The sequence below is a fragment of the Microcaecilia unicolor genome, chromosome 4, assembly GCF_901765095.1.
Source record: "Microcaecilia unicolor chromosome 4, aMicUni1.1, whole genome shotgun sequence".
Classification (NCBI taxonomy): domain Eukaryota; kingdom Metazoa; phylum Chordata; class Amphibia; order Gymnophiona; family Siphonopidae; genus Microcaecilia; species Microcaecilia unicolor.
Genome location: NC_044034.1, coordinates 297,715,100 through 297,741,183, shown reverse-complemented (window position 1 = coordinate 297,741,183; position 26,084 = coordinate 297,715,100). Strand labels below are relative to the sequence as shown.

At 44.0% G+C, this 26,084-nt stretch overlaps 1 protein-coding gene across 1 annotated transcript in view; it reads left to right on the top strand.

Annotated features, from left to right (window-relative positions):
- Window positions 1-372: 372 nt before the first annotated feature.
- Window positions 373-26,084, top strand: part of LOC115468086 (all-trans-retinol 13,14-reductase-like) — a 40,945-nt gene continuing 15,233 nt past the window's right edge. The window contains 7 exon segments of the mRNA XM_030199608.1: window positions 373-583; window positions 586-627; window positions 12,047-12,229; window positions 12,956-13,197; window positions 19,748-19,949; window positions 20,798-20,995; window positions 23,210-23,329. Of these exon segments, the coding sequence (XP_030055468.1) occupies window positions 472-583; window positions 586-627; window positions 12,047-12,229; window positions 12,956-13,197; window positions 19,748-19,949; window positions 20,798-20,995; window positions 23,210-23,329 (1,099 nt within the window). The 5' untranslated portion in view covers window positions 373-471.

Genomic DNA, 26,084 nt, shown 5'->3' with positions numbered 1-26,084 from the left:
GGCCTTGATAGCAATAAAGTTACGTATTTTTTCAAATTTCTTGCTGTAAGGACAAAATATTGCTGAAAACTAGTCTGTCCTGGGTATAGACCTTCATATTTGTCTATGTCTAATACTGTATTCCTTTCTGCAGCCTTAGTTCTTGAAATAATACAAGTTGTGTTTACTGACTTACATAGAAAGGGTTTGGTGCCCTACAGAAGTGTATTCACAGAGGGGGGGGGGGGGGAAATCCATTATTAAGGTAAGCCACGCCCTGGAGTAGAGCTAGCCAAATAGGTTATACATATTTAGACTGAAGGTTACATGACGTAGAAGTCAAATTCTGCTTGGACTTTTGTGACTCAGATGCATTGAGATCCAGCCCACTATCGGAAGACAGCCAAGAGGTGGAACTATGAGCAATCCAGAGCTTCATAAGGCCGTGGTGAAACACTTTCAGGCAGCATCATTCACCGGACAGCAAGCAAAATGTGGCTTTATGTACCAGCTGCGCTCCTCTTGACTCTGATAATCCTGAAAATATTTTTCAGAAAGAAACCTCCAAATCCGTTTGCTGTAGATTCACGGAGGCCTCCTGCACCCTGGTAACTGACAAAGAGCTTCGGAAAAAAGTTCTGAAACAAGGTAAACAGAGCTAAGTCAATAGAGGGAACACAGCGAATGCTTAATAGGAGGTTTCATGGAGAGTGGTGGGGTCAGCTGGGAAGAGAAAAAATAAGAAGAATCATAGTTAAACTATGCATTTTAAACTCTAATGGCCTCAGCATTTCTGTGTACCACTTTTGTTGATGGATTACATTTGGTTCAGTTGACAAATGATTTTCTTGAAATGCTGCATTTCTAAATCATAGATATGTTACATAAAACTCTGATTATTTTTTCAAAAAACTTCTTTAACCGTTCTCGCTCAAAATCTCCCCCCCCCCTATTGGTGCAGCAGCCAGCTTTAAACCTGTGACCCAAGATTCAGAGGCAGTCATCTCCCAGTTAGAGCTATTCTCGGTCACCTGGCAGCATACAGCATACTAGCTCAAAAAAGCCTTTCTTACCCCACCTCCTAAAGTTGGTTGTCTGCTTCCTTGAAAAAAAAGCACTACATAAAACATTAAGGGCCCTGTTTACTAAGGTGTGCTAGCGTTTAGTGTATGCTAATTCTAATGGCGCTCATATGGGAGATTTTAGCCTTTAGCGCATACTAATGATTAGCTTGTGCTAAAAACACTAGCCTGCCCGTAGTACGGCTTAGTAAACAGGGCCATAGCTTGGGTGATAGAAAGCTCTAGAGAGGATGAATATCTGATATGCCAGACACTGAGGCATTATCTCTGAGGCCTCGATGATTACAAGGAAATTTGGGCGCTAGAGGCCATTAGCACCAGACTAGTGCCTGCGTTTGGCAACGCACGATGATTAAAAGGCCCTTACCCCAGCAAAAAGAGCTCACCAGCGATTAGCACTAATCAGATGCTAATGTAGGCAAATGAGGTCACAATGCATTCCCCCTGATGATCAGAAAAAAGCGCTGTGAAGGAGGGTGCCTTTACTGCGCCAAAACCTACACCAGTTTGGAGCTGGTGTTAGGCCTGTGACTTGCCTGGCCAACCTGTAAGCTGTCTGAGGGGTGGACGGATGGGTGGGTGAGACCCGCTGCTTCCCACAAGGGAATCCTCTTCCCCACGGCAATCGTGCTGTGGGAATGTGAGGGGGCCACTTCTCTGCCCCAGTGTAGCACTTGTACTGTGCTCAGACCTGGCTATCCACGAGATACCATGAGGGCATTGGTGGCTCATTTGTTAATTACTGCACTGCTCTCTGTCCCCTCAGTGGGCTGGACATGCGCACAGGAACTTTGCCTCCGCAGAGCTTTTGTGCGCATGTCCCTGGTGCGATTCTGCAGCTTTACTTCCTCATTCTCGAAGCTAATAGCATGCATATCATTTGCAAACTATTAGCTTTGAGAATTGGGGGGGGGGGTATTTTTCAGCACTATTGGGGTGGTAAACTCCGGCATTGTTTCCACGCAGCGACGGAGTTTTGATCATGGGGACCTGACAGAGAAAATGACCAAGGATGAGGAAGAAACATGTAGGAGCGGGCTCTAACTTAGACAAAATGAACCAATTATTAAATGAAATGATTTTAATAGAGTAGCCTTAAGGCTACCAATTGGCTCAAGTGTCACTTGGTCAGGCAAATCCAGACCTGCTTTACCCCAGTGCAGTTTATCTTAGAAAACTTGGCAACTGCAAGATAAAAGAAGCACTGGGGCAAAGCCAAGACTGGCTGAGCCTGCCTATATCAGGGATGTGTATTTGTTTAATGCACATTTGATTTATTAGTGTGCCTTGAAAAATGTAGTGTGCACTACATTGATTTTAACATGTTACTGTGCGTTAATTCCTAGGTAAAGTCAATTAAGGCGTGTTAAAAAATGTTAACAGAAATGTGTGAAACAAACCAAAACCACCCCTGAAAATCTGGGAAAAAGTCTAAACTGGGGAAATGAAACAAAAACAAATAAAAAATGTCATCTATAGCCCATACGATCTGAAGCCATAGGCAACTCTGCTGTCCAGTGAAGAATCTAGGGCAGTCAATCTTTAAAAACAGAAAGAATAGACCAAATTCTGAGCCCACCTTGCCTCATCTTCCTGTCCCCTATCCTGAGACCATGAAGCATGAGCTGGCCCTGGCCGTGCAGCAAGTTAGTGAAGGTAAGTTGAGGAAAGAATGGAAGGGTCATGATTGTGCTCCCTTCCTAGATTACACCCCTTCCTGGCTTCCACATGGGATCTGTGGTCTGGGGAAGAGAGCACACATTCCTTACTATCAACTGCTGCCAATCACAGTTAGATCCAAAACTGGCCTCTGCTTCTTGAGATGAGGTCTGCAGGAGATGACCGCAGCAGTGCTAGTGAGGAGCTCAGCAAAGGGGAGGGTATGCAAACGTGAAGAGGAAACACTTCCTGCACAGGAGGTTGAAGGTCAGCAGAATTCTGGAAATTGTATTGCTGGTTTATAGATCTCAATGACTGTAGATCTCCCAAAATACTGGCCAGTTGGCATTCCTGGAGGAGGAAGGATATTTGGGTATAAATACATTATCATGCTGGTGATCAGGGTTCAATTTCCAAGCTTGCTTTCTTTTCCTTGAGCCAAAGGGAAACATGGTTTTGGAAAGGCAATCAATTAAGGGGCTCTTTTACCAAAGTGCGGTAAAAAGTGGCCTTAGTATGCCCTCATGAGGGTTATTCCTGTGTGCTAAGGCCATTTTTATTGCTGGGGTAAAATGGTCCGATTTATTTATTTTTCCCATTAATAAGCATGCGCTAATTTCCAGTTTGTGGCAAGTAGCCTGCGAACCCCTACCGCAACCCATTATTTAGGTAGTAAGTGCTCATATGCTAATCACATGCTAATTGGTTAGTGCATGGCAATGTAGCTGCACGGATTTGTGCAGAACATGCCCACTCTCTGCTCCAGACCTGCCCCCAGTGCTAAAAAATAAAATTTATTTTTAACGTGTAGATAACGTGAAAGTTTTGTCTGTGCGCACCCCACAGTAAGCCCTTTTTTTGCTGCAAGAAGCATGCATCAAAGCTTACCGCATCTTAGTAAAAGGGCCCCTAATGTCTAAAATCCAAATTCAAATCCTTGCACAAAGGTGACACCTAGTGGCCAAATTCAGGATGCACATACAGAGGGATCTGCGATCTTTGGCTTCTAGGTGAGGCGTACTGCAAAACTAGCTGGTCTAAGTAGAAGAAGGAGTTAATTAAAATTGGGGGAAAACCCACATACTTGCTAATGGTGTCTTATGGTGATGCAACTCCAGTAACAGAAGGTTTCAGTTGAGTTGGAAGCCCAAAGAAACAGGAGGAAAGTGCAGGACCACAAGGAAAGAAAAAAGAGAGAAATTATCTTTCTAATGTGAAGTGGCCCTTACTTAAAAAAAAATAAATAAATAAAAAGAGAGAGAGAGAGAGAGAGAGATTCATGCGCTTTGGAGTTTTTCTCCTGATTGGAGAAGAACTTGAAACAGAGACATTGCTGCTTGCTTTGGAACTCAAGTACAGCCTTCAAGCAGCTATGAATAAATCCTTTAAACTAGGCTAATAAAACCCACAGGAAGTTGTTAGACTCAGTCAGTCCCTCCAAGCAGTGACAGAGTTAACTTTCATGGGCTGTTTTTGAACTCTATAGGAGAAAAAAAAAAGATTCATTTGGGAGCTGAGAGGGAACCAAGGAAGGAACTGAATTTAGGAGTTGCTGGGCTGCAGCCATCCATGGGATTTAGCCTCTGATTCCCAGGAACTCCAGCAAGCAGATTTGAACTACTACAGACTTTAACCAAATAAAAATGGTATTTGCCTGATTGCAGCACAGAGGCTGTTCTGAGTATAGAGTTGAGCCCCTGGCTAGGCCCTAAGCTAGAACATACAGAGGGACTTCCACAGATTTTCCCCATCATAAAAAAACCCAAACAGTACAAATCTCACCCAGAATTGGGAGTAGGAAAGAACTGCATTTGGAGCCTTTCAGCACAAGAACAAATGACTGGCCAAGCAGGGCTCTACAAATTAGCGTTGGAAGCAAAAATACATAGTAAAAACTTTTTTAGATACATTAAAAGCAGGAAACCGGCCAAAGAGTCGGTTGGGCCGCTGGACGAAAATGGTGTTAAAGGGGCGATCAAGGAGGACAAAGCCGTAGCGGAGAAATTAAATGAATTCTTTGCTTCGGTCTTCACCGAGGAGGATTTGGGGGGGACACCGGTGCCGGAAAGAATATTTGAAGCGGGGGAGTCGGAGAAACTAAACAAATTCTCTGTAACCTTGGAGGATGTAATGGGTCAGTTCAGCAAGCTGAAGAGTAGTAAATCACCGGGACCTGATGGTATTCATCCCAGAGTATTAATAGAACTAAAAAATGAACTTGCGGAGCTACTGTTAGAAATATGCAATCTGTCCCTAAAATCGAGTGTAATACCGGAAGACTGGAGGGTAAGCCAATGTTACTCCGATTTTTAAGAAAGGTTCCAGAGGAGATCCGGGAAATTATAGACCGGTGAGTCTGACGTCGGTGCCGGGCAAGATGGTGGGAGGCTATTATTAAGAATAAAATTGCAGAGCATATACAAAAACATGGACTGATGAGACAAAGTCAGCACGGATTTAGTGAAGGGAAGTCTTGCCTCACCAATCTAATGCATTTTTTTGAGGGGGTAAGCAAACATGTGGACAATGGGGAGCCGGTTGGTGATATTGTATATCTGGATTTTCAGAAGGCGTTTGACAAAGTGCCGCACGAAAGACTCCTGAAGAAATTGCAGAGTCATGGAATCGGAGGTAGGGTATTATTATGGATTAAGAACTGGTTGAAAGATAGGAAGCAGAGAGTAGGATTGCGTGGCCAGTATTCTCAGTGGAGGAGGGTAGTTAGTGGGGTCCCGCAGGGGTCTGTGCTGGGTCCGTTGCTTTTTAATGTATTTATAAATGACCTAGAGATGGGAATAACTAGTGAGGTAATTAAATTCGCCGATGACACAAAATTATTCAGGGTCGTCAAGTCGCAGGGAGGAATGTGAACGATTACAGGAGGACCTTGCGAGACTGGAGAATGGGCGTGCAAGTGGCAGATGAAGTTCAATGTTGACAAGTGCAAAGTGATGCATGTGGGTAAGAGGAACCCGAATTATAGCTACGTCTTGCAAGGTTCCGCGTTAGGAGTTACGGATCAAGAAAGGGATCTGGGTGTCGTCGTCGATGATACGCTGAAACCTTCTGCTCAGTGTGCTGCTGCGGCTAGGAAAGCGAATAGAATGTTGGGTGTTATTAAGAAGGGTATGGAGTCCAGGTGTGCGGATGTTATAATGCCGTTGTATCTGCTCCCATGGTGCGAACCGCACCTGGAGTATTGTGTCAGTACTGGTCTCCCGTATCTCAAAAAAGATATAGTAGAATTGGAAAAGGTACAGCGAAGGGCGACGAAAATGATAGTGGGGATGGGACGACTTTCCTATGAAGAGAGGCTGAGAAGGCTAGGGCTTTTCAGCTTGGAGAAAGAGACGGCTGAGGGGAGATATGATAGAAGTGTATAAAATAATGAGTGGAATGGATCGGGTGGATGTGAAGCGACTGTTCACGCTATCCAAAAATACTAGGACTAGAGGGCTGAGTTGAAGCTACAGTGTGGTAAATTTAAAACGATCGGAGAAAATTTTTCTTCACCCAACGTGTAATTAGACTCTGGAATTCATTGCCGGAGAACGTGGTACGGGCGGTTAGCTTGACGGAGTTTAAAAAGGGGTTAGATAGATTCCTAAAGGACAAGTCCATAGACCGCTATTAAATGGACTGGAAAAATTCCTCATTTTAGGTATAACTTGTCTGGAATGTTTTTACGTTTGGGGAGCGTGCCAGGTGCCCTTGACCTGGATTGGCCACTGTCGGTGACAGGATGCTGGGCTAGATGGACCTTTGGTCTTTCCCAGTATGGCACTACTTATGTACTTATGTACTAACATTTGTTTCAGCATATATTACTTTAAGTAGGATTTATTTGAGGAGAAGGAGAAGCCTGGTGGTGACCTGGAGTACTAAACCCAATCATCGGCAGTTAGATGGAGTCGCTGAAATGGATGCTGCCATTTACTGTCCTGTCCCTGGCCCATCTTTAAAAGCCTGCTCCACTTGCACCATGTGACTGCAGGGCATGGCCAAAGGGGCTTGCTAGAACCCCTTGGGAGCGCCTTAGAGCACTAACAGAGCAACAAGGGAATCTGAGAAGAGTTCTTTTGGAGTTGGTGGTGTTGAGATCTGACTTTACCTAATACATAAGTATTGCCATACTGGAAAGACCAAAGGTCCATCAAGCCCAGAATCCTGTTTCCAACAGTGGCCATCCAGGTCACAAATACCTGGCAAGATCCCAAAAAAGTACAAAACATTTTATACTGCTTATCCCAGAAATAGTGGATGTTCCCAAGTCCATTTAATAATGGTCTATGGACTTTTCCTTTAGGAAGCCGTCCGAACCTTTTTAAAACTCTGCTAAGCTAACCGCCTTTACCACATTCTCTGGCAATGAATTCCAGAGTTTAATTACACGTTGAGTGAAGAAAAAGTTCTCCGATTCGTTTTAAGTTTACTACATTGTAGCTTCATCGTATGCCTCCTAGTCCTAGTATTTTTGGAAAGCGTAAACAGACGCTTCACATCTACCTGTTCAACTCCACTCATTATTTTATAGACCTCTATCATATCTCCCCTCAGCCTCCTTTTCTCCAAGCTGAAGAGACCTAGCCACTTTAGCCTTCCTCACAAGGAAGTCGTCCCATCCCCTTTATCATTTTCGTCGCCCTTCTCTGCACCTTTTCTAATTCCACTATATCTTTTTTGAGATGCGGCGACCAGAATTGAGCACAATATTCGAGGTGCGGTCACACCATGGAGCGATACAAAGGCATTATAACATCCTCATTTTTGTTTTCCATTCCTTTCCTAATAAACCTAACATTTTATTTGCTTTCTTAGCCGCAGCAGCAACTGAGCAGAAGGTTTCAACGTATCATCGACGACGACACCTAGATCCCTTTCTTGGTCAGTGAGTGACTCCTAATGTGGAACCTTGCATTACATAGCTAGAATTCGGGTTCCTCTTTCCCCACATGCATCAATTTGCACTTGCTCACATTAAACGTCATCTGCCATTTAGATGCCCAGTCTCCCGGTCTCGTAAGGTCCTCTTGTAATTTTTCACAATCCTCCTGCGATTTAACGACTTTGAATAACTTTGTGTCATCAACAAATTTAATTTCTTACTAGCTACTCCCATCTCTAGGTCATTTATAAATATGTTAAAAAGCAGCGGTCCCAACACAGACCCCTGGGGAACCCCACTATCTACCCTTCTCCATTGAGAATACTGACCATTTAACCCTACTCTCTGTTTTCTATCTTTTAACCAGTTTTTAATCCACAGTAGAACACTACCTTCTATCCCATGACTCTCCAATTTCCTCTGGAGTCTTTCATGAGGTACTTTGTCAAACGCCTTCTGAAAATCCAGATACACAATATCAACCGGCTCACCTTTATCCACATGTTTGTTCACCCCTTCAAAGAAATGTAGATTGGTGAGGCAAGATTTCCCTTCACTAAATCCATGTTGACTGTCTCATTAATCCATGCTTCTGAATATGCTCTGTAATTTTGTTCTTAATAATAGTCTCTACCATTTTGCCCGGCACCGACATCAGATTTACTGGTCTATAATTTCCTGGATCTCCTCTGGAACCTTTTTTTAAAAAAATCGGCGTTACATATAAGTGAGTTGATACTATTTTTGATATTTCTTTTTATTAAGGGAAAGAAAGGCAAAGACTAAGGTTGCAGTTCCTTCTAGCACTCTTCTTCAAAGACTGATGGATAGACATTTGACATTGGAAATTGGCCAGGGGTACTCTGCCACAGCAAACCCTTCTCAAGAGCAGACCTCCGTTGGCTTGCCTGAGAGAAACCTTCCTCCTACACCAAGTACTTCTATGACTGTTTCCAGTGTCTCCAAGGTGTCAGCTGGTAGACAGATTGAAATGTCTGTTTAATCTATGGTGAAGGAGGGAGACTTGGCACCACTTCCTAAACCCAAAGGGTGGTCCTCAGTAGAGACATTCAGGGTGGATGTTAGTTCTTTACAAGATATTACTTTGAAAGGTATTTGGTCTGTGATGACCAGGACAGAAGCCATGATTAAGGAAATGGTGGGACAGTTGTTCCTTTTCTCACAAGAGACAGCTGTTAAGTTGGAAGAAATAGAGAATGAATTTTCTTTTATGGAGAAATGGCTCCAAAATAGGGATACTACAGATTTCTGGTTTGTGGGCTATTGGGGATAGTCTCTATACCTGGTTGTGGCTTGAGAATTCTCTTTGTTCCAAAACTCTTAGATTCTAAATTTTCCCCATACAAGATTTCTCTCTGCTGATATGTTGCTGAATAGATATTTTAGGAGCCCTTTTACTAAGCGGAGGTAAGCCCAATGCGGGTTTACAGCACACCTATCTGGAGCTACTGCTGGCCCAACGTGGGCACCGGCGGTAGTTCCAGCCCTAGCACAGGCCCTTTCCTGCGCTAGTGAAAATAGTGCAGTATTTTTTTTAGTGAGGGTAGGTCATGCAGACATTGCTTTACTGTTGCACCTAAACCTGAATTGCTCCATGATGCAGCAGGGAATTTTGTATTCAAGGTAAAGAGGTCTCTTAATTACCCAGGTTCAAAATGGAGCAGCAGTAACAGCCCAATTACAACCCAAAACAACAAGATAGCACTGGAGATAACCTGCATGATGGGCAGTTACAATCCCAATAGTACTACTTTGAAAGGTTAGATAGGAAACATAGGGGGAGGGGGTGTTGGGCAGCATATGGCAATTTGTACGCACATGAATCTAAAGTGCGCAAATCGATGCTAAGCAGCCTGGATGGGCCATTTTGATCTATATTGGTGTCATTTATTATGATACTGTGTCAATTTATAGCCCAGAAAGGACTGCCTTAGTTTGAGCTGCAAAATCTTTATTGAGGGCTGGAGCACACACACCTAACATCACTTGCTTACAACGTTTAGAATAATGAGCCTAAAGGGGTAATTTATTTATTTATTTATTTGTTGCATTTGTATCCCACATTTTCCCCACCTATTTGCAGGCTCAATGTGGCTTACATATACCGTGATGGCGATCGCCAATTCCGGTATGAGAAATACAGAGTGGTTTGCTAAATGCTGGCCCCTTTCTGCCCTGCAACTGCTTATGTCATAGCAATTAATAGCGTTGCCATTAATTGCTAAATGCAGTGAGGGGAGCACTTATTCTAGAATTGCATCTTGGTGCGCTGATGCCATTATGGCAGTGCTTCTCAGTCCAGTCGTCGGGGCACACCCAACCAGTTGAGTTTTCAGGTTATCCACAATGAATATGCATGAGAAGCATTTGCATACTGAGGAGGCAGTGCATGGAAATCTATCACATGCATATTCATTGTGGATAACCTGAAAACTCAACTGGTTGGGTGTGCCTCAGTGCTGCTGAGAGACACAGCTGGGACTGGGGTAGGACCGCCAACTGCCCCCCCCCACCCGCTGCTTGCCTTATTGTGTTTGACTGCTCCTCCCTCAGTCTGTCGTCTCCTACTCCTGTGTGCCAAGACCCGGAAGATTGCATTCATTTGATAACCCAGATGGTTATCGTGTTATTGCAATCATAGGGGTCCTGGCACACAGGAGCAGTCAGACCCGGAAGCTGGCAGGCAGAAAGAAGCCTGCCGGTGGTGGGCCCCCCCCCTTGGAGGCTGGGCCTGAGGAACTTTGCCCCCCTCTCAGCGGCCCTGAATATCCTTAAAAGCTGAGCGGCTCGGTGTGCCCCGAGGACTGGGTTGAGAAGCACTGCATTATGGGATACTAGTGTAAACCTGCTTTGGCACACCAAAATGTAGGCATGTCCACTGTGATAGGTGTAAATGGGTGTGCCTAAGTACACCATGCAGTGTGTGTAACGTATAGTGTTCTATAAGTTATGCATGTAAGGTGGAGACGCGTCCCTGACCCTCCCATGCTGTAACGTGCTAAGGGAATTATGTGCTATGTTATAGAAGAGCATATACCCCTGGATTCTATATAGCGCGACTTAAATTGCACATGCAAATCCAGTGGTATTCTGGATTTGCACCTGTAACTTAAGCCAATCAGTGCCAATAATTGCCACTTAAGCAATTATTGACACTAATTGGCATTAATTAGAATTTACGCGCAGAACTTGTCTGTATTTTATAATGGGATGTATGTAAATTCCAAGTTTGCATATTTGAAAAGGGAGCGTGGCCATGGGCATGGAATGGGCAGATCATGGGCATCTCTGAAATCTGTGTGTTGTTATAGAATACGCCTGATCTGCACGTAATTCAAGCGTCGGCATTTACACCAAGTTTTACTTGGTGTAACTGCCTGTGACTAAATTTAGTCATGCAGATGGGCGCTCAGCATACTCTATAAACCACGTGGAAATTTAGGCTTATTCTATAAAGTATGACTAATTTTAGGCATACTTTATAGAATACGCCTAAGCGTATATTGTTTCAACCAGGGGAGTAGCTACGTGGGGCCAAGGGGGCATGGGCCCCTGTAGATTTGGCCTTGGCCCCTCCCCGCCGCTAACCCTCCCCCGCCGCCATGGGGTACCTTTGCTGGTGAGGGTCCCCAACCCCCACCAGCTGAAGTCCTCTTCTCTGGCGCAGCCGCGTTGCTGATTTGCAAGGGCAGGCTTCTGTTTCTGTGAGTCTGACGTCCTGCACGTCAGACTCACAGAAACAAGCCTGCCCTTGCAGATCAGCAATGCGGCTGCGCAGGCTTCTGTTTCTGTGAGTCTGACGTGCAGGAAGTCAGACTCACAGAAAGAGAAGTCTGCCCTTGCAGATCAGCAACGCGGCCGTGCCGGAGAAGAGGACTTCAGCTGTGGGGGTTGGGGACCCCCGCCAGCAAAGGCACCCGACGGCGGCGGCAGGGGAGGGTTGGCGGCGACAGGAAGAGGGGGTCGAAAGGGTTGGCGCTGGGGGGGGGTCAAAGGTGGTGCTGGCGGTGGGGGGGGGGGGGCTAAAATGTGCCCCCTCACCTTGGGCTCTGAACCCCCTCCCGCCGAAGTCTGGCTATGCCCCTGGTTTCCGAACTGAATTTTTAGGCATGATATATAGAATCTAGTCCATCTTGTGATATATCTCAGCACGTGTACATGGAAGGCGTGACTGAGTGCACGCAGTCATAGAATTGTCCTTCATGTGTATAACATTACAGCTGATCTAATATTCCAAGTTCAATAATACAGCATTTTACATTTTTGACAAATGAAGGCAGCATGGCATTGCATTTAGGAAGGAACCGCAAAGCTTTATTTGCCAGTTGGGGAAAGGGTGACTTCTAAAGAAAAGTTTCATGGGGATATCTTTCAGTAAGCCGAGGCAGAGTTATAACATGGGATGTCTCTCCTTTTCCAGCTTTCTCGGTAGACAAGGTTCCAGAGAATCTGGATGTCATAGTGGTCGGCAGTGGCATTGGTGGCCTGGGAGCGGCAGCCCTCCTGGCAAAGGCTGGCAAACGTGTACTGGTGCTGGAGCAACACAGCAGAGTTGGAGGCTGCTGCCACACCTTTAATGATAAGGGCTATGAGTTTGATGTGGGTAAGTTGGGCATGGGCATGCCTACCCTATATAGTACTGGATCAAAAATTGTTTTGCTGGTTATAGTTGTCTTTAATATGTTTTTTTTTCAGATAGGGAGGGCTATACATTTTTAAAAAATATAAATAATCTCGTGTCTGGCTGTATGGACTAAAATGGCATGCTTGCTTTGTTAGTCCACTTGTTTGGCTTTTTGAGTACTTTTTTTAACTTTATGTGTGGGGGATTTGAGTGCCCACCTGGGCACAATATCAACCACAACATAGCAAAACATATCTCAACAGTTATCTTCCCACTGACAGGCTATACCTGCGTTGTTTAAATCCCCTTCACCAAACCACTGCCCCTCCCCCTCCTGAACCTCCTCTCTCATTATCTAGCGCTCTCGCTCTCTCGCTCTTGTTCTTTGTACAGCATTTGTGCACTTGCCCTTGCTCTTTTCTGTCCTCCTCCCTCTTGTTTTCAGGCACGCACAGTTCTTAGGGGGTCTTGCTGGAGGATTCCATCCATTCTTCCCTTTAGGAATTTGCTCTAATGCAGACTTTCCTAGAGATGGAGGCAAAGTAAAATATTACTTACTGAGAGTGGATTTATGATCAAGAGTCAGTTCTCTACATTAAATAACCTGGACTAAAACAAGGATTGCAAAGTGCAGATCAGTCTTCTTCCAGAATTTCTTGCACATTAGAAAACTATACATAAATATCCCCCAATTTTTTTTATCAGGGATTCACTACATTGGACAGATGTACAAGATGTCAATGACACGGATACTAATGGACCAGCTAACTGATGGGCAGCTGCAGTGGTCCAAGATGGACAGTCCATTTGATGTGGTGATCCTGGGAGATCCCCCCAATAGCAAGACGTATAACTTATACAGTGGGAAGAAGGAGTATATCGAAGGGTTAAAGAAATCTTTTCCAGAAGAGGCCCAAGCCATCGACAAATACTTAGAACTTGTAAAGGTAACTCATTGGACATTGTTTTGACTTTAGCACTGAAATAAATGTGCATAAAAGATAATACCTTAAGGAAAGAGACAGTGTGTAAACAGAGGCCAAATACTATAGGGTAATCCAGTACATGAGGGCCAAAATTTGAGCTACACTCCATTTAGAATGATAGCTTATCCCTATAGTTTATTTATTTATTAGGATTTATTTACCGCCTTTTTGAAGGAATTCACTCAAGGTGGTGCAGGGCAAGAATAAGTCAAACATAAGCAACAGACAATTAGAGCAGTAAAAATATTCAAATAATAGTACAAAATATGGCGTGGAGGGGCATAATCGAACGAAAACGTCTATCTCCATGGGCGTTTATCTCCGAGAACGGGTCCGTGAAGGGGTGGACCGAACCATATTTTCGAAAAAAATAAACGTCCATGTTTTATTCGACAATTTGTGAGCTGGGCGTTTTTGTTTTTCAGTGATAATGGAAAATGAAAGCGCCCAGCTCAAAAACGAATAAATCCAAGGCATTTGTTCGTGGGAGGGGCCAGGAGTCGTAGTGCACTGGTTCCCCTCACATGCCAGGACACCAACCGGGCACCCTAGGGGGCACTTTTACAAAAACAAAAAAAAAGGTAAAAGAGCTCCCAGGTGCATAGCATCCTTCCCTTGTGTGTTGAGCCCCCCAAATCCCCCTCAAAACCCACTGCCCACAAGTCTACACCATTACTATAGCCCTAAGGGGTGAAGGGAGGGCACCTACATGTGGGTACAGTGGGTTTGGGGGGGTTGGATGACTAAGCATTAAGCAGCACAATTGTAACAGGTAGGGGGGGGATGGGCCTGGGTCCACCTGCCTGAAGTCCACTGCACCCCCTAACAACTGCTCCAGGGACCTGCATACTGCTGCCAGGGAGGTGGGTATGACATTTGAGGGTGAAAATAAAAAGTTGTGAAACATCATTTTTTGTGGTGGGAGGGGGGTTAGTGACCACTGGGGGAGTCAGGGGAGGTCATCCCCGATTCCCTCTGGTGGTAATCTGGTCATTTAGGGCACTTTTTGGGGCCTTATTCGTGAAAAAACAGGGTCCAGGAAAAGTGCCCTAAATTCTAGCTACAAGCGCATACTTTTTTTCCATTATCGGCGAAAGGCGCCCATCTCTGTTCAGGTGATAACCATGCCCCAGTTCCACCTTCCCATGCCTCTGACACGCCCCCTTCAACTTTGTACGCTTCCGCGATGGAGTGCAGTTGAAAACGTCCAAAATCGGCTTTCCATTATACCGATTTATTCGTTTTTGTGAGATAAACGTCTATCTCCCGATTTGGGTCGAAATCTAGGCGATAGTATGCTACATTACAATGTCAGCTCAATATGTAATAAAACATTGTAATAGACAGCATAAGGTGTAAGCAAAGATGGAACATATAGATAGGTAAGATAGAGTAACAGGAGTAAGAAAACAAGGGAGTAATTTAAGAAAGTTGCACATGAGGTCGGAAAGATGTGGAAGAGTAGCCAAACATTTAGCACATTGGGCTACTGCTAGTACTACTACTTATCATTTCTGTAGCGCTACTAGATGTACACAGCGCTGTACACTTGAACATGAAGAGACAGTCCCTGCTCGACAGAGCTTACAATCTATTCATGACAGTCAAACAGGACAAATAAGGGATAAGGGAATTACTAAGGGGGGAATGATAAAACAGACATTGGCACTGAACACGTGAATAATGGTTAGGAGTTAAAAGCAGCGTCAAAAAGGTGGACTTCTAGCCTAGATTTGAAGACGGCCAGAGATGGAGCTTTGACGTACTGGCTCAGGAAGTCTATTCCAGGCATATGATGCAGCAAGATAAAAGGAACGGAGTCTGGAGTTAGCAGTGAAGGAGAAGGGTGCAGATAAGAAAGGGCTGTTAATTGTATTTGCGCAGCTTTAAAAAAATGAGCTATTTTTACCTGTGGAAGCTAGAATCTCTTTTAAACTATCATGTTTTGTTTACAAAGCTATTTACATGGGAACACCAAAATATCTCTCTGAGAAGTTATATAAATACTAGTAAAAATGGCCCGTTTCTGAGAGCAATGAAACGGGCGCTAGCAAGGTATTTGTTTTGTGCAATGAATGTTTTGAAAGGGATTTTGTGCCAGGGAGGCCCCCCTCCCTCCCAGGTGCAAGTGTGTGTTTGTGACAGAGAGAGTGTGTGTGTGTGTGTGGGAATGAGAGTGTGTGGCAGGGTGTCGCCCCCCCCCCCCCCCCCCCATTGCCTGCCTGCGTGCCTGCCAGTGAAGGGGAGTTATGTCACTCCTGCATAGCATGCCAATCGTCTGTTCTGTATGAACTGGTGGAGTAAGGAGTTCATGTGTGTGTTTATTTTTTTTGCTAATCGTCTGTTCTCTCTGAAGTGGTGGAGTAAGGAGTCCACTTGTGTGTGTTTTTTATTTTTTTTTATTTTGTTACCGAACGCCGCTGCATTTTCTTTGCTGTCCCCCTCGCTCTCCTCTGCGGCGCCGATAAAGGCAAGGTGTGGAACTCCGTTTGTATTCTGTTATCTTCACCTGCCATCGACGTGATGACGTGTAGACGCGAGGGCGGGGCGGGGCGGGTGTAAATGTTGTTTGTAGGGGGTTTGCGGCGGGATCGTGGCATTTGTATTGTCATCTTCACCCGCCCTTGACGTCATGGCGTGTAGGGGGTTTGCGGAGGCATCGTGGCATTTGTATTGTCTGGTATCTTCACTCGCCCTCGACGTCATGACGGTTGACGCGAGGGCGGGGCGGACACTCATGGGGGAAAATTCCGATCTCTGCCACCTCAAATTCCGGAAGTTGCAGCTTCAATTAGAATGTTGGGGTTGCGAATTATGTGCGGAAGAGGCGTGGCTGAGGGCGGGTCTATGAGTGACAGTGAGTGGCAGGGAGTGGTGCATGAGTGACAGTGAGTGGTGTTGACGGGCAGTGCTTCCCTGGGTGAGAATTATTTATATAGATATGCCTTCAAGATTACTACGTTCTTCTAAAAAAAAAAAAAACTTCTTCAGTTACCTTCCTTTTATTTGGATTAATTAACCTCGACCAGAAACGGGGTTTTCAGTTATGGGGACTTAGTACTTTGGAACTCAATGCCAACTGAAGTGGGTATTCTTTCTGGTTACTCTTCTGTCTTTCACAAGGCTTTGAAAACCTGGTTCTTTGAGAAACGTTTTTTGGGCTAAGAGTTTGCTAATTATTTAGATGGATTTTTGATTGGGGCTTATTATTGTATTTTGTAAGATTCTTGATACTTATTGCTTGTGGCTTGTTAAATCGCTTGAACGGGACTAATTGGGCATTTTCAGCAGCACTTAACTGGATAGAACCGCTGAAAATGCCCAGTTAGTACCTAAGCTGAAACCGGTTATTTTGGGGGCATACTGGGGTGGAAGTGCCGATATTAAGGTACTTAACCAGTTAAGATAACTGCATAAATAAGATCTATCTTTATGCGATTTTCCATAGGTGGTTAAGTGCTACTATTACACAAATTTTCACCAGCTCTGTAAATGCAAAAAATTAGTGCCAGAACCTGGACGTGGCCTGGCATTGAATTTCGGGGTATAATGCCAAAGGTGGTCGGCAAAATACTGATCGCCACTGTCTAATATCAGGCCCTTTGTTTTTTCGGTATGCTTATTGTATTATAAATTTCTCTTTTTTTAAATTGTAAACTGTTTTAAAATCTAGTTGTATTCAGCGGTTTATAAAATGAATACATTAAATCAATTCAAAATTAAATGAAACAAATATCTCCACTTCTTGGGAACTTCACCAGCATCTAGGGGAAATCTGTGGGGAAATCTTGCCTGACCAATTTACGTCAATTCTTTGAAGGAGTAAACAAACGTGGACAAAGGGGAGCCGGTTGATATTGTGTATCTGGATTTTCAAAAGGCGTTTGACAAGGTACCTCATGAAAGGCTACAGAGGAAATTGGAGGGTCATGGGATAGGAGGAAATGTCCTATTGTGGATTAAAAACTGGTTGAAGGATAGGAAACAGAGAGTGGGGTTAAATGGGCAGTATTCACAATGGAGAAGGGTAGTTAGTGGGGTTCCTCAGGGGTCTGTGCTAGGACCGCTGCTTTTTAATATATTTATAAATGATTTAGAGATGGGAGTAACTAGCGAGGTAATTAAATTTGCTGATGACACAAAATTATTCAAAGTCGTTAACTCGCGACAGGATTGTGAAAAATTACAAGAGGACCTTACGAGACTGGGAGACTGGGCGGCTAAATGGCAGATGACGTTTAATGTGAGCAAGTGCAAGGTGATGCATGTGGGAAAAAAGAACACGAATTATAGCTACGTCATGCAAGGTTCCACGTTAGGAGTTACGGACCAAGAAAGGGATCTGGGTGTCGTCGTCGATAACACACTGAAACCTTCTGCTCAGTGTGCTGCTGCGGCTAGGAAAGCGAATAGAATGTTGGGTATTATTAGGAAAGGTATGGAAAACAGGTGTGAGGATGTTATAATGCCATTGTATCGCTCCATGGTGCGACCGCACCTTGAGTATTGTGTTCAATTCTGGTCGCCGCATCTCAAGAAAGATATAGTAGAATTGGAAAAGGTGCAGCGAAGGGCGACTAAAATGATAGCGGGGATGGGACGACTTCCCTATGAAGAAAGACTAAGGAGGCTAGGGCTATTCAGCTTGGAGAAGAGACGGCTGAGGGGAGACATGATAGAGGTATATAAAATAATGAGTGGAGTGGACCAGGTGGATGTGAAGCGTCTGTTCACGCTTTCCAAAAATACTAGGACTAGGGGGCATGCGATTAAACTACAGTGTAGTAAATTTAAAACAAATCGGAGAAAATTTTTCTTCACCCAACGTGTAATTAAACTCTGGAATTCATTGCCAGAAAATGTGGTGAAGGCGGTTAGCTTAGCAGAGTTTAAAAAGGGGTTGGACGGTTTCCTAAAGGACAAGTCCATAAACCGCTACTAAACGGACTTGGAAAAATCCAAAATCCCAGGAATAACATGTATAGAATGTTTGTACGTTTGGGAAGCTTGCCAGGTGCCCTTGGCCTGGATTGGCCGCTGTCGTGGACAGGATGCTGGGCTCGATAGACCCTTGGTCTTTTCCCAGTGTGGCATTACTTATGTACTTATGTACTTATGTAGGCCAACATTAGCTGTTGTTTTCCACACAAATTCACTTCTACATCTATTTTCTTCAAACATCCTGTCTCACTGTGGATCTCTAGGTAGGAAGGGGCACTTCAGTAAGAACACCGGGAATAGGTGAAGCAACAGTGTAGCTCAATTTTGGGATATTAGTTGACATTTTAAACATTTATGAGAACATTGTTGGAATTTATTATGTAATTTTAGATTGTTCCCTATCTGAAATGACACAAAAAAACTAACAAAATATTTTTGGGGATTTAAGTTACTTTTAGCCATGCTAAATGTTAGCATGCACCAAAATATTTCAGTGCATGCTGTAAAAATGAATGTGCTTTGTAAAAAAATAACATGCTAAAAATGAGCAAACGATATAATTTTCAAAATAAAATAAACAAATAGATTGCAAACAAAACATGGCAAAAGAATGTACATCTTGGTTTTGTTTGCAATCTATTTTATTGCTTTGTTGCTTGGTGTAGAAGTTAGGCATCAACATTGTGCCCATCTTGGAACTTGGAGGGGGGAGAGGCATATTTTGCCCTGTTTCCATGTTGCTCTCGCCCCCTGCCGAAACCCTTGCCCAACCAGCAGAAGGTTTCCTGCGTTATATTCACTGCCATGCTGCCTGTCCTGCTTTCCCGCCTGGGCAGACATGCTCAATTTTTAGTGAAACTGAGCATACGTGAAGTTCGTGCATGCTCAACTTTACTAAAAATGAGCCTTCCGCACGGGTGGGGGGAGGGCAGGCAGCATGGCGGCAAATATTGCCGCAGGAAAGCTTCTGCTGACAGGGCTTGGGGACCCCAGTCAACCAAACCAGCAGACCTTGGGGGGGGGGGGGCCAAGGCCCCCCAGTGGCTGCACCACTGTTGTACAGATCGGATTTTGGGAGCAGGGGATTACAATCCTTGGTATGGAAAGAAAAGATGGAGAGCTTAATTTCTGTATTTTCACAAAGGAGCAACAGGCAAATGTTGAAAATTGAGTGTGCATGAGTATAAAAACAGAGGAAAAAGTAGAAGGTATTTGTGGTGGCAGTGGGTGGGGAATGGCAAGGCGGCGTGATGGAAGACCAAAATGTGCCCCCCACCTCGGGCTCTGGCCCCCTCCCACAGTGAGGACTGTCTACGCCCCTGATATTGGCTAAGAGATTAAGAACTCCTAGGACTGCAGCAAAACAGCGGCCAAAGATAGCTTCTTTTTCAGCACAGAGAAGATCTTAAAAGAGGAGGTTGCATACATGTACTGGTTGTTAGAAATAAAGAAAGGAACCAACGCGATGGGTGTACAAGATAATAACAAAATGCTACAGGAGGATGGTGGAACAGTGTGAATCTTGATATCTTGGTTCTCATCTTATCTTTTGATCATTGTTTTCTCCCAGGTTACCTCAAAAAGAATTACAGACATGGTCATTTTGAAAACAATTCCACTGTTCTTGGCCAAGCTTATTTGTCGCCTGGGGCTTGTCAACTGGATATCTCCTTTCTTCAAGATGGCTTCCAAAAGTGTTAGCGAGGTGATCAACAGTCTGACTGAAAATGAGGACCTGAGAGCAGTGCTGGCTTACATCTTTGGCTGTTATGGTAAGTCTGTCATCTTTTTAATACTCCACACCTGTGTAATGCCAGTTTTCTTTGACTGCTGGTTTTATGGTAGCAAAACATAGTAAAGTAGTAAATTAATGCAGGTAAATACCAGCATGGCCCATCTAATCTGCCCAGTAAGGTGGTTAGGGTTTCAACTGCCACTCCATGTTTGGGGTCGTAACTGATGCTCTGTACAGGTTACCTTCTCTGTGCCTATATAAAGTGTAAAAACTGTTTTGCTTTGAGCAGAAATACTTTATACTTTAATTCCAACTTCTTGCTATATAGAAATCCTTCATGTTTATGTTTGTTCCATGCTTTTTGAATCCTATCACTGTTTTTGACTCAACCATTTTTGGTTTTTCTTTTGTAATACTAGTTTTCTTTGACTGCTGTTTTTGATAAGAATGATACACTCTTATGCTTGTAACATTAGGTTTATAGGTTTTTTTATTTTAATCCAAGGTTAAAAAAATAAGAATGAAAGAAGTGTATGCCAACCTCTCAAGACTAAGGCGCATAGTTATCAATGTGGACTACCTTTAAGACATGTTATTTTACCACTAACCTGTGCTATTTTAGGACAGGTACCATTCCATACATTGAGACCTAATTTCTAATAACTGGGGTTAACAGTAAAATAGTGTCTTAATGGTAGCTCATGTTGATAATTCCCCCCCTTAGTGGTAAAAAATAACACATCTTAATGGTAGCCCATGTTGATAACTTCCCCCCATAATGGTAAAATCAGTGGCGTTATTCCAGAATCTTATTTGCAGTGAATAAAAAAAGTTGATTTTGCAGCATACTTCCTGCTTTAAGAACATGTTTTCTATCTACCTCAGGGGTGTTCCCAAAACATGCCAGCTTCTCTCTGCATGCTCTTCTCATCGACCATTACATGGAGGGTGCATGGTACCCAACAGGAGGTGCCAGTGAAATCGCCTTCCATCTGTGTCCAGTCATACAAAGAGCTGGTGGTGCTGTCCTTGCCCGAGCCCCTGTGGAAAGTATCTTAATAAATAAAGAAAGGAAAGCTTATGGTGAGTTTGGTTGCACTGCATAACCCAGGGTTCATTGATACACTATCACATCCCTCAAATACATAGATAAACTGAAAGGTTCATTAGGAAACATTTTAGTTCCAAAGAATTATACTGTCCTCACAACACAGGCTGGTTGAATTGATAGACATCAAGCTCAACCCAATCAACATCCTTATGAAAAGACTTGCTTTCTTTATGTGTGTGTCACAAACACACACACAAAATGCTGGTAATGTCCAAAAGCCATTTATTAAGGTAAACGGGTAATTTGAAAACCGCCCACCTTTCTTGTAGGTAAAAGTATGCATTGATGATTCTTAGAGTTTCTATGGTGGTCAGGATCTATTGTTTTGCTTTGACTACAGCTATTCTTTACTCCCCCCTCCCCCCCCGAAGCTGCTGCCCTAGGCAGCCACCTTGTCATGCCTAATGGGCTGGCTCTGGGTCACAAGTCCCCTACAGATGGTTAATACTTTTATTATGGACTTTTCCTTCCTTTTTTACTATAGTTGAAACTAAGAGTGCTGCACAGATTCCGGGTCAGTACAAGTGTGATAAGTCTTTCTAAAGATATTTTGGTTAAATTAGAGGTGAAAAGATAATGCTGCTTACAGGGAAAAGAGTTGCAGTTAGCTTGGAACTTCTGTGTCTTAAATGGAGATCTCTGACCAGAGTGCTAAGGGTTAGTAAAAGGGCCTGTGTGACAGTATGTGTGTATATGTACATACATACACGCTTACAAAAACTAGTCTTTGCTGCATTCTTTCAGATTTGTATGCCAAACATACAAATTAACTGAATCTCTGTGACTAGAACACAAAGGTATTCTATGAATATTCTGGTCAATATTCCAAGGGGCTTATACATTCAGTAGGTGCTGCTAAACTTATACGTTGCCTATTTGTCAATTTTCAGTGTAATTATATAGATACTGTAATTCCCTCAAAATGCTCTAGGACTATCCAGATAGTGCCGTGGTGGAGCAAGTACCTGTATATGTAAACCACTTTGATTATAACCACAGAAAGGCAGTATATCATATCCTTTTATATAAACCCAACATATCCTTTCCCCCTCCATACTCCCCAAACCCCTTATATAAAGCCTGGCATCTTCTCTGTCTTTCCATACAGCCCCCCCACCCTACCCCTTTTAGCCCGGTATATTCCCTGCCCTTCTCTATACCCCACTATCTCATAGCCTGGCATCTCCCTTGCCCTCTGTACTCCCCCACCATAAATTCTGCTTTTCTACTCCCTGCACCACCACCAAAGCCCAGCATAAGAATATCTTTAAGCTGGTGCCTCAACATTCAAAAGAAAAGAAGAGATAAATAACCTCATTCACCCACAAAATCCAAGTTGCAAACCAAGCCCCATATTTTTCCCCCATTTAGCAGAGCTATTATGCCTTATGGCAGTCAGTTTCTCCAGTTTATAAACCTAATACAGTTTGGCTCTCCATTTAGATAACAAGGGAACTGTAGGGCTCTTCCACTCAGACACCAGGGTCAATTTAGGAGTGTGCAGCTGGTGATGGACCAAGATAACGATATTTTCGCATCTGGGAATGTGTTGGTTCAGAAGATAAATTCCTGGATCCCATTTAATCTGAAAACAAATAGTGTTCCAAAAAACTGCTACTTTTGGGTAAGACCACCAAATATGGCCCATGGTATCCCTGGCTCCACATAGTTCCTCCAACACAAGGGAGAAGACTGAGGGAGCCAACGACAAAGACGATCTGGAGTTAATATTTTTGCTTAATACCCTTCTACCATGTGATTGTATTTTGTGCTCCCCAAAAAAGCTACTCATGATTCCTCCTCTTTCACACGCTCACTTAAACTAAACCAGTGAACCAATGTTTTACTTCCTGGCTCCACACTTGTGGAAGTTACTATATTTTACAGTCCTATACTTTAGCATTTGGCCTTTAGTGTGGTTGCTGATAATTGAGGGGTGCTGATACATGGCTTTTCTCCCTCTTTCTTTTTCTAAACTGTAGTTATCGATGTGTAGTGTAAACCGCTCTGCATGAAGCACTGTATAGCGAATTGTGAAATGAAGATAAATGTAGCCCCGCCCTGACCGTTCATTAAAGATCCTCTCTTATCTAGAATTTGAACATAACTCTGGTGCGTAGGATGTAGGAGATTTCTCCTGTCTCTCTATCCCAGGTGATATCTGACATTCACTCTTTTGCTTTCAGGAGTTTCTGTAAGGAGAGGGAAGGACCTGGTGAATATCTGTGCTCCATTGGTGATTTCAGATGCTGGAATATTTAATACCTACAAGTACCTTTTGTCTCCAGAACTGCAAGGCCTACCAGGTAAAGGCCTTTCTCTGAGAGCCCTCATCTCTCATTCTCAGTAAATTAGTCACATCTGCTCATCTTGGACATTAATGAGGGCTGCCACAAAGCATTGGCCCATCAAGTTCAAACCATGTTTTTGTACAGCAAACAGTAAGAATAGCATTGGTCTCAGGACAACTGGTGCTATTCTGGAATAGGTACTGGTTGAGCGGGAGTGACTGGGGATCACTGTTGCCCTCAAGTCACACTGTAGATGAGATAAGAGGAGTCTGGGGGTGTGGATAGAAGAGTGCCCAGAGGAGAAGAGTGGCAAAACAGGGGATTTTCCTGCTTGTAAATTGTATAGCTGTTTTTTAATGATGTGCATTTCCCTTGTTTGGCCAGCAGATGGTGTCTGTCCTTTGTAAAGTTGTTACAGAAGTGCTAGTTTCTTATTCCTGCCTAAACTGAGGAGAAGTAATCTGCACTGATGTTGATCAGAAGCACCTCAGTGTTTATGCTCTGGGCACTGACTGAATCTGCTGGAAATATTTAGTTTCAGTATGGGAGCAACAGAGGTAAACATCTCTGTCCTGAGACCCGTTTCAAAGCTTGTGAGCAGCTAATTTCCTGAAGCTTCCCAGGCGCTACCGAGGCAGAGGCGTATCTGAAGTTCGGCGGTAGGGGGGCCAGAGCCAGAGTGAGGGGGCACATTATAGCCCCCCCCAGCTACCACTGCTGACCCTCCCCCTGCTGCCGTCACCTACCTTTGCTGGCGGGGGACCCCAACCCCCACCAGCCGAGGTCCGCTTCCTCCTGCCGCTGCCTTTAAAAATATTCCTTCAGCTGGCAGTTGTCCCAAACCCCCGCCAGCCGAGGGTCTTTTCAGTTCTTCTTCATCCTCCTCCGTGCTGTTCAAAAAGCCGCTGAATCCAGTTTTGGAGTCTGACGTCACTGCAGCGACATCAGACTCTGAAACTGGATTCAGCGCCTTTGAACAGCACGGAGGAGGACGAAGAAGAATTGAAAAGACCCTCGGCTCAGCTGGCGGGGGTTGGGGTCCCCCGCCAGCTGAAGGAATATTTTTAAAGGCAGCGGCAGGAGGAAGCGGACCTCAGCTGGCGGGGGTTGGGGTCCCCCGCCAGCAAAGGTAGCCCACGGCAATGGCGGGGGAGGGTTGACAGCAGTAAGGGGGTCCAGGGTGAAATCTGTGGGGGCCCGGGCCCCTGTGGCCCCATGCAGATACGCCCCTGTACCGAGGTAGTGATAAAGTGTTTCTATAGGTTTAATATTGATCCTTGTTCAGTTACCTGTTATTGCCTGTTACTTTTCCATCTGTTTTGTATGGTTCATTGTTCAAGTTTTGTGACAATAAACCTTATTGGCTGTGTTGTCTTGGACTGACTAAGAATCCCTGTGGTTTGTGGTTTAGGTCTGTGGGTGTTTTTTTTAGAACTGTGGGACCCCTGAGAGTTTGACTTCAGTAACCTAGAAATCACCGGGGAATAACTTGAGAGTGGGAAACTCACCCAGAGGCAAGTGAGGCCCAGTCGGTGAGGAGGAGGATAATAGTATGGAGCATAAGTGGCAGGTGCAGGTGGACCTGAGCAGGGTTGGGGACAGACCCTCCAGGTGGCCGCAGGGTTAGCCCCAGGCAGGTGCTAGGTGTTCCGTGACAAGAGGTTTTGTTTGTTAATTTTCATTGCAAGGCCCAGACCGCTCTTTTTTTTTCTTAGTTTATTTTTAATGTTAAATATATAGAATGAGGGGCATTTTTTTTTTTTATTTGTACCCGCGCTTTCCCACTCATAGCAGGCTCAATGCGGCTTACATGGGGCAATGGAGGGTTAAGTGACTTGCCCAGAGTCACAAGGAGCTGCCTGTGCCGGGAATCAAACTCAGTTCCTCAGTTCCCCAGGACCAAAGTCCACCACCCTAACCACTAGGCCACTCCTCCATTTTCAACATCTAAATCTGACTTTGGACGTTTTCTCCGGGATTCTATATAGTGCACCTTAATTTCTGTGTGGAAATCAAAGCATATTCTATAACAATACATGTAACTTAATTGTTTAGCTAATCAGCGCTGTTAATTGGATGTTAAGCAATTATCAGCAGTAATTAGCATTAATTAAGATTTACATGAACAACTCGCTAAGCATAATTTGTAACGTGGTGCGTGTAAATTCTAAGTCACATAGTTGAAAAGGGGGCATGACCATGGGCGGGGTGTGGGCATTTCTAAAATCTATGCGTGTTGTTATAGAATACACCCGCTCTGCGCCTAATTTAGGTGTCAGGATTTATGCCAAGTAAAATATGGCATAAATGGCCTTGAATAAATTTGGTCACATGGAGAGACGCTCGGTGTAATTCTGTATACCACGTGAAAATTTAAGCCTGTTCTATAAAATTTAGGCATACTATAGAGAATACACCTAGGCGTATTTTTTTTCAGCACGGAATTATCAGACACCATATATAGAATCTAGCCCTTTGTGGAAAACATCCAAAAATCCATTTTTGAATAGCAAACGTAGCCATTTTCAAACCTGAAAAAATCGTGTTTGTTTTTTTTTAATGGCCATTTGCCAGATGTTGTTCTGCTCAGTGCATCTATCTTTTTGAACCATTATCAGGGAAAAAAAAAGTCCAAGTGAAAAACGCACAAAATCAAGCCATTGGGATGTAGGAGGAGCCAGCATTCTTAGTAGACTTTGTGCCTCTTTTTGGACGTTTTTCTGTTTCGAAAATAATTCCCTAAATATATAGAAAAAAATATCACAAATGT